The sequence below is a fragment of the Ammospiza nelsoni genome, chromosome 6 (assembly GCF_027579445.1).
Source record: "Ammospiza nelsoni isolate bAmmNel1 chromosome 6, bAmmNel1.pri, whole genome shotgun sequence".
Lineage (NCBI taxonomy): Eukaryota > Metazoa > Chordata > Aves > Passeriformes > Passerellidae > Ammospiza > Ammospiza nelsoni.
This window is the reverse complement of record NC_080638.1, coordinates 11557306-11573735: the sequence shown is the minus strand read 5'-3', so window position 1 is coordinate 11573735 and position 16430 is coordinate 11557306. Positions and strand designations below refer to the sequence as shown.

General features: G+C 46.3%; 1 protein-coding gene across 1 annotated transcript in view; it reads left to right on the top strand.

Annotated features, from left to right (window-relative positions):
- PTDSS2 (phosphatidylserine synthase 2) overlaps positions 1-16430 on the top strand; it is a 29959-nt gene that overhangs the window by 5039 nt on the left and 8490 nt on the right. The window contains exons 2-6 of the mRNA XM_059475169.1: positions 3523-3624; positions 8220-8302; positions 12778-12845; positions 14329-14463; positions 15312-15362. Coding sequence (XP_059331152.1) covers positions 3523-3624; positions 8220-8302; positions 12778-12845; positions 14329-14463; positions 15312-15362 — 439 coding nt within the window. The remainder of the gene's footprint in view (positions 1-3522; positions 3625-8219; positions 8303-12777; positions 12846-14328; positions 14464-15311; positions 15363-16430) is intronic.

Below are 16430 nucleotides of genomic sequence, written 5' to 3'. Positions count from 1 at the left end.
CAAACAAGCCGTGGATAACAAGGGTGTGGTCCCTGCTTAAACTGATTTTAATTTGTGGGAGATTGAATGAGGCCATGGGCCGCCTGCTCCTGGGTGGTACTCTCTCCTTCTCACCCAAGGATCTGCCAGAATCTCCCAAAAACTGACATGTTTAAACAATTCCCTTGCATCATTTCTGTCATAGACTTCAGCTGGGAAATAAAAGAGCTTGTAGTCATTTTCTTGACAGACCTGCAGCGTCTCAGTGTGATGGAAGAATGACCTAGCATGAAAAAGAGAAGTTGGGATCAAACTTAATCCTATTAACTAGGAAAAAACCCACTTTTTTGTGATCTGCAGTGTGGGAGAGCTTCACTTGCTCTCACTTGGTGTTTGAATTAGCAGGGCAAGGGCTTGTGTGAAAACAAACCTGATTTATTTCATCTCAGTCTCCCAGGGCTTGAGTGGCGAAGGAGCCAAATGTGTGCTGCAGAAAGGCAGAAAAATAAGCCACTAATATTCCACCTTTTTAACAGCTTGGGATTTGTTGTGAACTCTCTCCCTGGCCTTAGATTTTTTTGTTCTCAGGTACATCAGGCACTGCTTTGCAGAGTTTTTGATGTAAAACCTCCCAGATCTGGCTGCAGTTTGTACCCCCTTTGCTTCGGGCGTGTTGCCCAAGCTCCTGTGTGTAATTCTAAGGGGAAGATTCCCAGCTTAGCTCTTTCCAGCCTCCCAGGCTCCAGGCCAGGAGAACATAAGCCTTTCCATGTAATTCCTGCCTTGCTTACCTTGCTAGCTTGTTCTTAGCTCTCCTTCCCCTGGTGTGTTATTTTAAAGTGTGTGTGGAGATGAAAACAATCCCTTTGTGCCGTTAAATTCATCCTGATCTCTCAGACGAGCCCTTCCTTCAGGAGAGCTGCTCCTTTTTCTGGAATTTTATTTTATTTTTGAACTCTCAGGCTGTGAGAAGACATGGTGTACATCCATATTTCCTGGCTTGTTCTCCTCTCTGGAGTGGATTTGTGTGATGCTGTGCTCCCTCTCATTGCTGTGTCACTGCTCTCAGCTCTCTGCCAGGGCTGCCAACTTGCTCTTCCCAGAAGTCAAGCCCATCTCCAGAGTCTTTCATCCCAGCTCCTGGAATTCACGCTGTGCTGGAAGCACCTTTACCTTGGAAACCTGCTAGGAGGAAATCTGGCAGCATCTGGAGATGAGGAGCAGCCTCTTGTTTCTCCTTAAGCAAGGCAGCTGGTTGGGCTTCAGGCTGGTGCCTGTGGCACCAAAAATAAATGGGAAATGCATGGATGGGGCTCCCCAGCACCAACCCTTCACTGTCCCACAAGATCCTCACAGGGAGGAGTGCAACTGAGTCACCCTTGTGCTGCTGGTAGAGGGGTTCTCAAGGTGTTTGTCCCAGGGAGGAGCTGTAATAACTGACTTTTTGGCAATTTATGGGATCTGAATGCACTGAAAAAGCAGCTGACTTGGTGTGGGCGCTCAGGTGGTGAAACAGCAAGGTGGGATTCCAGATTTGTTTTCATAGCCTCTTCAAAAATAACTAACAATATAACTATTATATATAATACATAATATCTATAACTCTACAACAATAGGTCTAACTGTGTAACAATAAAACAACACAATAATAAGTTTCAAAACCAGACAGCAAAACAAGAGATACTAAAACAGTCTGGAGTTCATGTAACCTGTCTGGTGTTGTAGAATCCATTCATTCCATGCACAGGTGATGGGTGTGCAGGGGCAGGGTGTGATTGGAGCGTGGGCCCTGTGCTGCTGTCCTGCCTCCTGGGAGAGGCAGGCCTGGGAGAGGCTGGGTTCAGTGCTCCAGCTCCTGCAGGATCCAGGGCAGCCCCACGTGAGCTCTGATGGCTGAATCACCTGTCCTGGCACCTGGGAAGATGCAGCTGCCGAGCAGGAGCTTGCAGCTCCCAGGCTTTTCCCTGGGTTTGGGCACCCAGATTCCTTACTAATTCTGGAAGTACTGGTGGGGCCTGGTGGTTTTCTGCTGGAGCTGGTGGTCTGAGTCCTCAGGAGCACGAGGGAGGAGAGCCTTCAATGCCAAACTCTGTTCTGGCAGGGGCAGAAGAGGATTGTGTCTGCTTATGAGGTATTGCCTGTGTGGGATTGCAGGGATGCTGTGCAGAACTTGGGCTTTGCAGTAGGGTGGGATTTTGGTTCACTTTTGCTCTGAAAGGCCAAGCCTTTCTTGGACTTTCAGAGCACTTTTAGGTGGGTTGCTGTGGGGTTGTTTCAAGGGAAGTCAGTGGATGGTTTGGAAATTCTAAGGTTTATTGTGCACAGCACAACCTGAATATACAAACCTTGGAATGACATGGGATGGGATGTGAGCTGCTGTTACAAAAGAATGTATAAAGAAAATTGAAATAGTGCCAAATATGTCACATACAGACACTTTCTTTTACAAGTTTTCTTCTCCCTTCAGCTTCCTCTTTATAGGTGGGGTTTTTTTATTAGTTTGTGTTAAGGGATGTTATCCTCTAAACCAAAACTCTTGGCATGTCCTTTGGCCTTACTTGGACAGAGTTCCCATGCTTCCCAAACAGGGAAGGAGTTTTCCAATGAAAACAGTAAGGGGCTTCTTATTAGGAAGGGAATTTTCAACTTGAAGTAAGAAAAGATGCAGACATTGTAAGAATATTCTCTGTGTGATGATCAGGGGGTGCAGGGTGTGGGTGTCACCTGGCTGGGTGTGCTCTGCTCACTCTCCTTCCATAGAATCACAGAATCCTGGAATGGTTTGGGCTGGAAGGGACCTTGAAGTTCATCCAGTCCCAAGGGCAGGGACACCTTCCACTGTCCCAGGCTGCTCCAAGCCCAGTCCAGCCTGGCCTTGGACACTTCCAGGGATAGGGCAGCCACAGCTTCCCTGGGCAATGTGTGCCAGGAGAATTTCTCCCTGAGTGCTTCACCAAAATCCACGTAAACCTGTGGGCTCCCATGGATGAGGATGTTTTACTGCTGTGGAACAGTCACCCAGCTTTGCTGTCATGGCTGTTCCCACAGAAACCCCTTGTGCTGGGTGCACTAAAACTGTAGGCATATCCTTGGAAATCCGACATCTTGAGGTGGCATCAACAGCAACTGTTCTCCTTTAGAGATTTTTTTTTAATATTATTTTTAATGACTAGTTTTTCTTGTGTAATTCCCATGTCTGGAGTGAATTCCCTTTGGCTGCTGTCAAGGGCCTGCTTCCTCAGCTGCAATTTTGATTAGTAGGCTGTGAAGTAGAGCAGCACTGTCAGGTGTGGACCTGCCAAAACTGGGGAGACACCTGGAGCTGTTTAAATTTGGGTGTTTGCACTGGGTGCTGGTTTTTTCCAAGCTGCTGCTGATCACATGCAGTGCCACTGTAAGTTCTGCTCTCTGTGCTCTGCAGTAGAGAATTCCTCAATATTCCTGACTGCTGGCCGTGGTTTTGGCCTCCTGAGGCTGCACTGGCAGGGTGAGATGTGAGTTTTCCTGCTGTTTAATGTCACTTTTCTCTGTTCTGAATTTCAGGAGAGCTCATACCCTGACAGTCCTGTTCATCCTCACGTGTGCGTTGGGCTACGTTACCCTGCTGGAAGAGACTCCCCAGGACACAGCCTACAACACAAAGAGGTGAATATCTCAGAAATATCTGAATATTCCCAGGTGTGTTCTGGAAAAGGGACCTCCAGTGACCCCTGTGCTCCCTTGTGGAAGTGTCTGTTCCCTTAGGAAGCTACGAAACCAGTCATAAGTCTGTAAGCTCCTCTGATGCTGATCATTGAATTCAGTTTCTAATCAGTTTAGTGTCACTGTCAGGCCTGTGGCTGCTCTGTGGTGTGATTTAAAGCAAAATACAAAAAGCTTGCTAAAGCCTCCTGGCTGGGTTTCTTTGGCAAGGGTTCTGTTGCTGTTTCTTAAAATAGCTTTTTCTTAAAGATAACCTTTCCTTAAAATAACCATCTTCAAAATGCTGGGGGCTGTGACTAAATTTTTCTGGCTCAAATGCTCTTTGTAAAATTCTGTTCAAGATTTCAATACAAATCTTTGTTTGTTGTTGAAAATTGCTGTGAGAATGTATAGCCCACAGGGAAGCTCTGGGGAAATAAGAATGAATCTTACATGTGTGGTCAATTCCTACTGTAATTTAAACTGATCCAATGTGGTCGAATTTCTCCCCTTTTAAAATACAACAGGGAAGAAAAAGGAGCTAGGAAAGTGGTGTTTTAAAAAGCTAAATATGTTTTAAAGATATGCTGCAAAGCATCATTGCCAGAAGCAAGAAAATAATTGTTTTCTACCAGTATGGTTTCTTAAATATAATGAAATTTTTCCCCTTGCTATTGAAGGGTTTTTTTCCCCTCATTTTGTACATTTCTGAAGTGACTCAGGATATAGCATCCATTGTGCTGGAGATGCAGGAATTGTGGTATTTCCTGAGATAATCTTGGCTGTTGTTCTGGTGGTTATACAATGCCTGGGGGTAATGGAACTCCCACTGTGCCCCACTGAGAGCTGGGATTTCACATGGGGGTGACATGGGACAAGCTGGAAGGTGTCAGGAGCTGGGAGAGGTTCTGGAAGGTTGCTGTGTGAACAAATAAATGACATTTTGTTCCCAGGCATAATGAGGGAGGCCAGGCTGGAGGGGTGGCGTGGCCTGGAATGGCCACTCACAATTGGGAAGGGAAAGAGCTGAAAGAGAAGTGATGATGCATCCATAGGGAGTAATACAGAGCTAAGGTGACTCAGTGGAATATCTTATTATTGAGCTTAGAGCCTCAGCTGCCTTAATCAAAACAAACCCAGGGAAGATTAGTCAGCAGGTGGATCTTTCTCTCAGGAAACACGAGTTGCTGTGTGCTTATCCAGTGCCCAGGTGTTAAAATCAATTTACAGCATCCTGCCAAGAAAGGGGCAGCAAATGGGCTTTGCTCACTGCTGCAGCTCTGCAAGGTCTTGGCACAAAAATCCTTGAAAAGGAGCATCCTGAGGCTTGGACATGAAATATTCCATGTTTTATGTCTCTCTGGATGAAAGGAGGTATTTGAGAGCAGGGTAAGATGAGCACAGTGTGCATCAGTGTATCCATAGCCCAAATTGTCACAGATGTTTTTGCATCCATGATTTAAAATCCCTCATCCTGCCCTGAGACCTTTGCCAGCCGTGGTGTGGGGCTGTGTTGTGCTGCAGTCCCAGCCCCAGCCAGCACGAGGCTGTCCCTGTGTGCCAGTGTTCCTCGGGAACACTTGGTGCCTGATGACCAGCGGGGGTTTGTCACCAGGGAGCAGAGTCTGGAGCTGTCACGGGCTTTTATTTCCACCTGCTGCACACTGACAGTGGAGCAGTGTCTGAAATACTCACTTCCAAAGGCTCCAGCCTCCTTTGTTTCCATGCCCTGCTTGAGGTGTCCTTGTGAGGTGCTCAGAGCAGTAAATTGGGGTGAACTGCCCAAATTTGCTGCCTCTGTGTTTCCCAGACTGGAGTTATGGGATGGTCCCACCTTCTCCCCTATAAAACCAGGATTTTGTCACCCTATAAAATGCTCCATGCAGTCACTGGCAGGAGCAGGGTGAGAGGTGGATTTGTGGGATCACTCACAGCAGAAGTGATGGGCAAGACCTGAGTGAGAGCAGGAACCTCTGAGCTCACGGGGTGTGGTGTCCATGGCTGAGATTGGTGTTTGCATCTGTCACAGGAATTCTTCTGTCCTGAAACAACTAAAGGAGGATTGTTTAGGTTGGTTTTTTTTTCAGATAAGGTTACAGGAGCTTTTTCTATGTAAATGTAGTAAGAGTTCATTGGGATCACACACGTGGTCAAACTGCCCCCCCCGTGTAAGAACAGGAGAACATTTCCTTTGTTAGGCAAGGAGAGGTTGTACTGTGAACCTGTCTGGTTGTGAGAGCTTTATTCCCACTGTTCTCCCAGCCATGGGATAGCTCATCCTGACTGACAGCTGTGACATTCTCCTCTCTACAGCCTGGACTCAGCTCCAGCTCTGAGTGCAGCCAGATAAACACTGAGCACCTCCTCTGCATACCACAGGAGAAATCCACAGCTCCCAAATACCCAAATATTTGGAATGCTGAGCAGGATGTCTTGGGGGGAAAAAAAAGTTCTTTTTTTTTTTTTCTCCATAAAAACACATTCAGGTTTAAAAGCACCGGTGTGCTTCAGGGCTGTACATTGAATTTCCAGCTGGGAAATGTCTCTCCTGAGATGATTTTTTTTTTTACACAGCTCTTGGCAATCCCTGCTTTCCATGGGGACACATGCAGGGATGTGTGGGTTTGCATGCTGATCTCCTGCTGCTCTGGCTGAGCACCCACAGGGAAAATGAGGCAGCAGGAGGCCAGAGCTCTCTTCAGGGCTTGTGGTGCCCCAGGGGGTTGTACCAGCTGTGCCAGCATGGATCCGGCCGGGAGGGCACAGGGAGTGGGAGCTGCCTCCTTGAATCCCAGGACAAAGGGCCATGCACAGCTCCTCATTGTCCTGTGTGTCTGAATCGACTCTCAGCACAAACAAGAGTTTGTTTGTTTGTGCTGATGGAGCTGCTGCCAGCCTCTCCCTTTTTTTTTTTTCTTTTTTTTTTTTTTTTTTAATTTGGTTAAGTGCTAAAATGATTTTTGGGGACACATTTTGCTGTTTTGTGCCTTCCTGATTTGCTGCTCAGGAAAATCCATTGGCTGTGTCCAGCCAGGTGAGGAGAGCCCCTCTCAGGTGCTGGAGCATTCCTGCCTCAGCCAGGCTGCTGCTGAGGCATTGCAAGGTAAATTAATGAGGATAAGAGGGAAAGTTTAGTTACCACTAAGGAAAAAAAATAAAATATGGAGCTGGTGTGGTTATTTATGCAAATTTGTGATCTGCTTCCAAACTTCCTTTGATGAACTTGAAGTAAGTGAATGTACCTGGATGCCCAGCATATTTCAGCACAGCAGCTCTTGGGCCAAGAGTGGGGTTTAGAGGAAGGAGCACAGCCGAGCTCCTGTGGTGATTTGGATGCAGGATTTGAATTCCAGCTTTGGAATTGAAAATTGGAATTCCAGCTTTGGAATTGGAACCCTCCCAAGGCCAGAGCAGTGGTCTGAACCCCTCAGTTCATGGCTGGGCTTGTCACACCACACAGGACTGGAGCTTCCAGATGCAGCCAGGGCCTCAAAATGCAGAATATTCTCATTATTGGAGGTCAGCTGAAAGAGGTTTTGCCCTCCAGATCTTTGGAAATCCCCATGCAACTGTCTATTCACAGATCCATTCAGCCCCTGATTCTGGTGTGCTTCCCAGTGTTTAAAGCAAGCAAAATTACTGAGTTACATCTGTTAACTAAACCCCATTTTTATTTTCAGGAAGCACAAACATTTATGCTCAGAGATGTTATAAAATAGTTTCTGTAAATCCTTTAGTCTTCTGTTTTGAAAGGTTTTTTGACATTTTTAAAGCACAAACAGTCTCCTGTTGCTTCTGGTTTGTAACAATTTCTCTCTGGCAGCAAAATTGCTGGGTATTTTCTGTGATTTCTGCAGACTGAGCCATTTTATTTGCAGTCAGGGGTTGCATCATTTTCTGCAAACATGGAATGAGCTTTTTGCCAGTTGTCCATCCTTTCAGCCAGCTCTTAAGCAGTGAAATGAGACAGCAAGCAGGATCCAGTGGGAGTTGAAGTGCAGTAAAAAGAGAACTTTGGATTGCTTTATGCCATTTAATCCATTAAAACTAAAGGAACATGCCTAGGGTCATAGATCTTTGGTATATTTGGGCTTCTGGTCTGATAATTTATTTTTATTTAAAATCTCTGTTATGTTCCTTAGACTCTCTGTTATGGTTCCAGCTCTTGAAATAGCAGCAGTGCTGGTGTGGTGTGGAAAGCTCCTGCTTGTCTTTAATTGGTTGAGAAGCTGTTTTGGAGTGGTGACAAGTCTGACAGCTCCCTTTTAAATTCCATGGAAATGTGGTGGAGCAGTGAGAACTGTCTCACTGCTAAATCCTGTGTGTCTTTGTGGGAATAAAAGCTGCTCCCAGACACAGGGAAGTGTTCAACTTGCTGTGATCCTCAGCCTTTTTTTTTTTTGGCTGTTTTTTTCTGGATGGTGCCTGGATCCATTTAAGAGGGACACATTGAGCAGTTAAAGAGCAAGGGCCAGACATTTCTTTCATCAGAGAACATAATTTGCAGTCTCAGGAGGAGGATGAGGCAATAACCCAGAGTGCTCTGTTTTTCCTTGCAGAGGAATCGTCGCCAGTATTTTGGTTTTCTTGTGTTTTGGGGTGACACAAGCTAAAGATGGACCATTCTCAAGACCACACCCAGGTAAATTCACCTTGCTGGGCTCACTCAAATCCCCCTGAGCAGCTCCCTGCTCTGGGAGGGAGGAGGTAAATGTTTGTGTTGCCTGGAGAGCAGGTAAGTTGTAATTTCAGTAATCACAGGTTCCTCAGCACTGCACACTGATCATGGAGGCTCCTCCATAACCACCCTGCTGGGCTTCCATGGAGCCTGCAGATCTGTGTGGATCTTCCTGGTGTAGCTAAAAAGCTCTGTGAGAGCTGCCAGGTTCTTAAACCTGAGCTTCCCCTGTTTATCCTCTCTGTGCTGGGACTGCACTTGTGACCTTTTATCTGGTGCAGGAGCACTTCCTGAGCTCCATGTCCATTTTCCATGGGAGATTAGAGCCCCTTGATTATGATTTTAAAGGTTTCTTGTAAGACTGGAAGTCTTGAAAGCACGACACAAACTTCTTCCAGGTAATGGAATAGCAGGTGAAACATGAAAGTATTTAAATGGCTTTGATGTCTTGCCTGTTTTTAGATGTGAATCGTTGAAAGAGGAAGAATTAAGGGAATCCATATAGGCTGAAATAATATTCCTGAAAGCACTGGGCTCTCCTACAGCCAAATAAAGCTGGGTTTTATGCCAGGAATTTAGCCCAGCAGCCACCCCACAACCCCCAGCCAAAGCAGGCCTGGTTGAAGAGCAGTGCCCTCAGCACACCTCTGCACACCTGGGGCTTTATTAAATTTGCCTTTCTTATTAAATAGCAGGTTTTAGTCTTTCCTTCTGTTCCAGTTAATTGTGATTCCTGCTGTAAAATCCTTTGCTCCTTTTGGGGACACCAGTGACACTTGGGTGCACCCAGGTTTTGAGGGTTTGTCTGGGCTGGTTTTATTCCCTAGAACAAAGCAGGGAAGTTTGGCTTTCAGTCTTGCCCCCAATGTAACATTTCCCCATATCATTCTGGCTTTGTTCTGAGCTTTCTGCTTTCAAATGTCCTCTCCAGAGCTGCAGGGTTGTTTTGGGGATTTCTGTGATAATGTGATGCTTCCCAAATTCCTGATTCCAGAGCATGGAGCTGTGTTAGGAGCTCCTCTGTCACTCCAGTCCCTTGGGATCATCTTCTCTGCTGTCCCTGCCTTCCCTGCTGTGTGTCATTAACCTACTTTTCATTAAGGCCATTAAGGAAACTGATCCCAGCCACTACCTTAGTGGCTCCTGTCCAGACTGGTGGCTTTATTTCTTTTTTTGGTTGCCTTCTCAGCGTTCCCAGCTTTAGCCAGGGGCTCATCCAGCTTTGCCATTTCCCTGTAGATTCCACACAGGCCCCTGTTTTCTGCAGTTTAATAATTTGCTGCATGGACAGACACCAGTGGCCTCCCTGTAATTCAGAAATGTAGGATTGTCACGGAAATAAGTAGCTATGACTGTTCAGACAAGGCTTTACCAACTTGCCCTGCTTTTATCCCATTTTCCACTGGTTCTATCCAAACCTTCACTGCTTTAGCCCCAGGGGAGCAGTACAGTGCAAGGGACAGATCTTAAACTCTGCTTGAGGATCCATTCATTCATTGGTGGGTGAACAGCCAAATTTGGGGAGCATTTCCTGGTAGAACTAATCCTGGATAGAGCCAGCATCAGTAGCCTCTCTCCTTAGGATTTGCAGATAAGAGATATTCTTCCTTCTCCCTGCCAGCTCCTCTCCTGGAGCTGCTGCTGTGGGAACCCAGGGATGCTTTATTGCCTGTCAAGATAACACATCCATGCTGTCATTCCAAAGAAATTTTCCATGACAGTTATTAATGCCCTGAGAAGCAGCTTTTAATATTCCCAGCCTCTGCTAGGAGTTATTTTGACTTAATACAGGCTGTGTGACAGGATGAGCTGGTCAGGGAGTCAATTGTGAGGGTCTGGAGTAAACCCTGTGGGATTGAGGGCTGGGACAGTGGGAGTGTTCAGGCAAGGGCAGCACTGGAAGGAGCAGCTCCAGGGCAAGTGTTTTCCTTGGGCAAACAACCCAGATTTTTGTGTTTTTTACTCTTTTAGCCCCTCAGGTAGAGTGGGCCAGGCTCTGAGCAGAAATAGGGAAAGGCTGGTTGGATTCAGCTTGCTGGGATCCCTGCAAGGCAGCAGTTTAATGTTTGATCCCAGGAATCACTGGGTTATCAGGTGTGTCAGTGATTAGTGGGGACCTCCTCACTCAGGAGGAAAGCCCTGATTGGAGGGAGGCAAAATGGGAAGTGAATTAAAGGAAAACGAGCATTGGAGAGGTGCCAAAAACAACCTTACAGCTAAAGCTGAGCCTGACCCAGCAGGAGAGAGAGCAGTGTTTGTACAGCCTTGAGATCATTTGGGGTGCAGGTGCTGGGTGTGTTCAGAACCTCTGGGGGACCTCTGTGAGCTGGGGAGAAGCCACAGCACTAAATCAGAGCAAAATCTCCATTTTAAATTATCTTTTTATTTTCTGAGGCTGCTCAGCCGCTGCCACAGCTCTGTGTACAGAGGGGAATGAATTTAGATTTAGATTTCTCTGCTTTCTGTGCTACATCACTTTCAGGACCAATCTGTCACTTTGCTGACTGTGAGCAGTGTAAAATCTCTGGTGTGAGGTTTATGGGTTAGAAAAAAAGGCATTTTTTGATATCTGGCAGTGACATTTAAAGGTGGGAGAAGTGTGGTGGTGAAAGGTTAATTTTCGCTGCTGGCTTGAATGTGGTGACAGTTTGGAAGAGGCTCCTCTCTTCCAAATAATCCTGTGACAATGGAGGATTTTTTTTTTTTTTTGCTGTTTGGTTTTTTCTGAGATGCATTTTGGAAAGACAAATGGGTGAAAGCTGTCACAGAGCACTGAACTGCTGTACTCCAAGCCACACCTGCCTTTTCTATTTTCCCTTTTTTATTTCCCAGAAGTGTAAAATAGGTGATTCTGATGAAATTGATTTAGCAGGATTGCTGCAAAAATGTTTCACCTTCCATGTTGTGGTCTCTTTTAATGATGGTGTCAGGGGCTGCTTTTAAAAATGTTTGGGGTTTGTTGGTATTTTTTGTTTCATTTTTTATTATTGTTTCTCTGTTGTTTTGATTTGTGGTGGTTTTCTTTTTTATTTTTTAAATAATTTATTTCCTACTTGAGGCTGAGCTGGATAAAGACATGTTTTGGGAGAAAACATCTCCTGAGGATCTCCATGGGGAGTTGATTTGGGGTTCTGAGCTGATAACTCTGTAAGGCTCTGTTTGTTTCATTCTTGTGTAATTTATGCCTGGCCCTGCTTTGAACATCAAAGTGCCTACATTGCCGTGGAATTAACAGAGAGAGTCTTGTTTTCCTGGCAAATCCTGCTGGGATTCCTCTGCATCTCCCCCAAGGACCTGAGGAAGGAGAGCTCCATTCCAGGAAACACACAAAGGCAGCTCTCATCCTGAGAGTGCTGTGTGGCATTTTTGGAATTTCAGTGTCCACCCAGAGTGTTGTGAGTTTTGCTGAATTCCCTTGTGTGGAATTTCTGGATCTGGGTAGGGAGAGCTGCTGGAGCTGGGTCTGTGCCCACCCTGGCTCAGGGCAGGAGACAGAAAGTTCAGAGCCCAGAGGTGTCTGGATGGATCAGGGGCATGGATGAGCCCCTGGGGCACAAACCCCTGTCCAGGATGGGCTGTGACCCAGGGCTGAGCCTGGCAGGGGAGCTGGGAGTGTGCAGACACTGGAATTTGGGCACCCTTTGGTTCAGGTGTGTGCACATCTGTAATACACATCTGGGGAGAGCTCCCAGCATCAGCTGAGCTCTGCATGGCATCTCTGATGGACAGGCCTTGCTGAACCTTTGGTCTGCTTGGTTTTGATGTCATTGCAAGTAAAAGTGGAGTTATCTTTGGGGTTTTGAAATGCTTTCTGCCCCTGGGGACACGACCTTGTCCCCAGGCCAAAGCTGGGCTGCAGAACATGACTCCAGCCTGCCCTGGGTGTGTCTGTGCAGCCCAGGTCACCTGAGAGCAGGGAGAAAGCTCAGGAAGGGTCAGGTTCTCCTCCAGGGACTGCTGGAAAGCACTGCAGGGGGCACATTCCTTTCCTTCCCCTTCCTGACTGCTGAGTTTGTTGGGTTGGAGTGTTCTGGAACTGGATCCCTTCTCCCACATCCAGGTCAGTGCCTGAGCAGTTCCAGCAAACTGTGTGGGATTTGAAGCTCCTCTCTGTTTGTATCCCTGAGGGAGAGAGGGTGGGGAGTACTGTGCTTGGGAGCTGGGAGTTGTAATTCCATGGTGGGAGCCTCTCTTGAGGTGGAATTGGTTCCTTGAGAAGCTGTGGCTGCCCCATCCCTGGAAATGTTCCAGGCCAGGCTGGGTGTGGAGCAGCCTGGGCCAGTGGGAGGTGTCCCTGCCCATGGCAGGGTGGAATGAGATGGGCTTTCAGTTCCTCCCAATACACAGCATTCCAGGATCCTGTGATACTGAAATTAGTGAATAATTAATTTATTGCTTGCTCCAGAGCTGCTGCTGACATCCCCTGTGTCTCTCTGCAGCTTACTGGAGGTTTTGGCTGTGTGTCAGCGTGGTCTATGAGCTCTTCCTCATCTTCATCCTCTTCCAGGTAAGTGACTGACACCTCCAGCTCCTGAATGCCACTTCCACATGGGGATCAACTCCTTTGTAGTGTTTTCTTTTCCTGCTGACTACAGGAGATGCTGGTTTTGGTGAGATGGAATCATTAGGCTGTTTAATGAGACTGTGAGGCTGAGGGAAATGATAATATAAAAATATTTCACCTGCTCTGACCTCCAGTCACCCTCAGCCTGGGGTGGACACTGTGTTGAAGTGGTTTTAGATGAGCTGGTGAGGGAATTCATGTTGAGCAGCTGGTGTTTCACAGTCCAGGCTCTGCCCTGCTGGGCCATGTGTGACTCAGGGGGAATTCACCTGGTTTCACCTTTGGAAATATCTTTTACCTGGAGTGACAGGTTCTTTGTAGGTGTGGGGGTTTTGCAATAAACCAAAACTTCACACCCAGCTTTGTGTGGTGGCAGGAGCCGAGGAGGAGGCTTTTCATAGAAAGATGTGCCCTTGGTGCTTCCAAATGAAACATTTGACCATATCTTGTTCTTTAGTAAACTGAGAACTTCTCCCTGACTTGTACAATTCTCAGAAGTTAAAATTCAATATTTTGAGACAATATACTCATCAGGCAGCTCTAAAAATAGTTTTCTGTGAAAGAAGGGTGAGGAATGCTTTTTTTTTTTTTAAGTTTTGCTTCTAGAAGCCATGTGAGCTTAAGAAAGTGGGACTGGCCACCCTGATATATCCAGCCATCCTTGAGCATGATATTCCTGAGGAGCTGCAGTCAGACTGAGTGATTTTTATTGGTGTAGTTCTGAATTCCACCAGAAAAGCCTGGAATGGCTTTTCTTCCCTGTGGCAGCGTGTGGTGTCAGCAGAGATTTAGTGGTTAAGGAGCTCCCTGCTGTTGCTCAGCTCTCCACTAAAAATACATCATTGCCTTGCCCAGGTTTAAATAAGGTTAAATTCTGCTGAGTCTGCCGGTGGCTGAACTTCCTGACAGCAAATCCAAGCTTGCTCGTGGCTGAAACTTGTCCCAGAGTTCAGCAGTTTATTCTGTAATTGTATTATTACTCAATTAATTCTGGCTTTGTCCAGCTTTGCTGCCTGTCACAGATGTTGCAGGGTCGAGCCTTGACCACAACAGTGAGTGATTCCACTGGGAAATAAATGCTCAGCAAATGTGGGGCTGATTTAGCAACAGATGAATTCACATTTTGGTCATTTTGATGATTTCTCTTTGCTGTTTGCATGGGACCTTACTGGAAATGGGTGTTGGGAAGGATGAGCTGGGGAGGGATGGGGAGCACAGAGGAGTAGCTTGGGGTAAAGTGTTAAAGATCACTGATTTTTCATCCTTAAGGTAATTCTGTAGCCATTTTTTCCCTTAATATTTAGGATTAAAGGCTCCAAGTCAGGTTGGACTTTATTTCAGCAATTGTTCCTCCAGAAATTTGTAAAAGGGGTAATTCTTGATTGTATGTGAGTGCCTCAGGGTTCCTGGTTTGTGTTCCCTGCAGACGGTGCAGGACGGGCGGCAGTTCATGAAGTACATCGACCCCCACCTGGGGGTTCCTCTGCCTGAGAGGGACTACGGGGGCAACTGCCTCATCTATGACCCTGGCAATGCAACTGACCCCTTCCACAACATCTGGGTAAGGAGCAGACTCACTCAGGAGGCTGCTTTTGGGTAAAAATCCACTTAACTGAACTCTTCAGAGTGCACTTGTGGGTCTGGCTGAGTGCTGAATCAGAGCACAGCCTGTGCGTGACTCTCCAGCCTCTTCATTTCCCTTCTCTTGACCTTTCCTGTCCATCACATGGGGGTGTGTCTCTCTGGATCCCAATTACCTGATTGCCCAGGGTTCAACAGCTCTTCTTTCTCAGCTCCTTGGTGTCAGATTTTCCCCTCAGAGTTTGGATTTCTTGGTGTGCTTGAGGAGTCTTCTCCTCAGTCAATTTTGGTGTCAAATTGTCCCCTCAGAGTGTGGATTTCTTGGTGTCTTTGTGGATTCTCCTCCTCAGTCACCTGGGGCACCAAATTCTAAAGCTGCACCACAGAACCCCAGAATGGTTTGGGTTGGAAAGATGATGTAACCCCACCCCCTGCCATGGGCAAGGACACCTTACACCAGTGCAGGGCTTTTCTGAGTCCTAAAAGCCATCAGGTTTCTCACTGGCAGAAATTCCAGGGCAAAGGAATGATGGTGATTTACAGCTCCCTGATTGTATGGAGTGAGGAGCACCCAAATCCCTTGGGTCTGCCCTGTAAATCCTCAGTGCATCAAAAACTGGGATAACTGGGATATGATAAAAGCAGAGGGAAAGGCACTGTGTCCAGGGCCTGGCAGGGCTGGTAAGATTTAAGGAGCTCTGCTAAATTCCTTCCTGATGAAGGAGTGCAAGTATTTATGTGTGGGAAAAACAGACTTTTATTGCTGCATTTTTCTTGGAAAAAAAAAAATAAAAAGGCTGTGACCTTCACTCTCTTTTTGGTTTTCAGGACAAGCTGGATGGATTTGTTCCTGCTCACTTTTTTGGGTGGTACCTGAAGGTAAGAATGACTCATTTCAACTTAGGAACTCTGCTCCTTTGTTCCCAAAGCCTCACTGCTGCTGCTTTTGTGGTGCCAGGCCTTGGTCACTTATACCAGGCTGTTTGTAATACATGAAAATACATATCAATATGTCAAAAGCCTTTTCCCCCTTTTTTTCCTGTCTCCTGCCCATGTTAGGGCACCTCATTTATTTCCAGAGCTTTGTTACATCAACAGGCTCCTTCCTTCTCCACAGGGATTCATCCTGGGGTCAGATCAATAAAAAACTTAATTCCTGTAGCAGCAGAAATGTTGGAATGACCTTTGGAAGTGGAGTGTGGGGCTGGCAGTGACAGTGATGTTCCCAAAGGAAGATGTTGTTGCTGCTGTTGCTTTCCCAGTGGCATGAGATCAGGATTTTAAACCATTAAATGGGCACTGGTTTAATTCTTGTTACTTTTGAGTTGGTATCAAGCAACTGCAGAAGGAATTCCAGCTGTGCCTGTCTCTGGCAGAACATTCAACAATGTTTTGCTGATTACTTTGGTCTAAATATTACCTTTTTTAACTCAAGCAGGCTGCCTGACTCAGGAGATTTTGCCCCCTGCAGACCTTGTTTGGGTTTGCTGTTCTAATAACAAACTGACAGAGCTTGGCTGTTCTGAAACAAGCTGGAACTGTTGGTTTGTGTTTTCATTTAACAGTGCAGATGTGTTCTGTGAGTGGCTCACCTCAAAACCAGAGGTGAATTTGCTGGGCATGGGGAAACCTGGACTTCAGCTTGTTCTGTTAATGAACTGAATTCTCAATTTGGAAAACTTGGATCCTTTATTTTCCAAGAGAATTGCATTAAGAAGCTGGGCTGCTCAGCTGGAAGGAGACTGGCTGCTGGATTTCCTCAGAGCCATAGCATATTTTTCTCTTAAATATGTTAAATATGAACCTATTTCTCTATTAAAAGCTGGAAGTTGAGTGTGTTGTCTCAATAAACAGAGATGGGCCTGTGTTTGGATTTTTTCCCCCAAATCCCAAAGCACCAGGGTGGCAATATTGAGAATGAATGGGCCTCATTCATCAGAAATTATT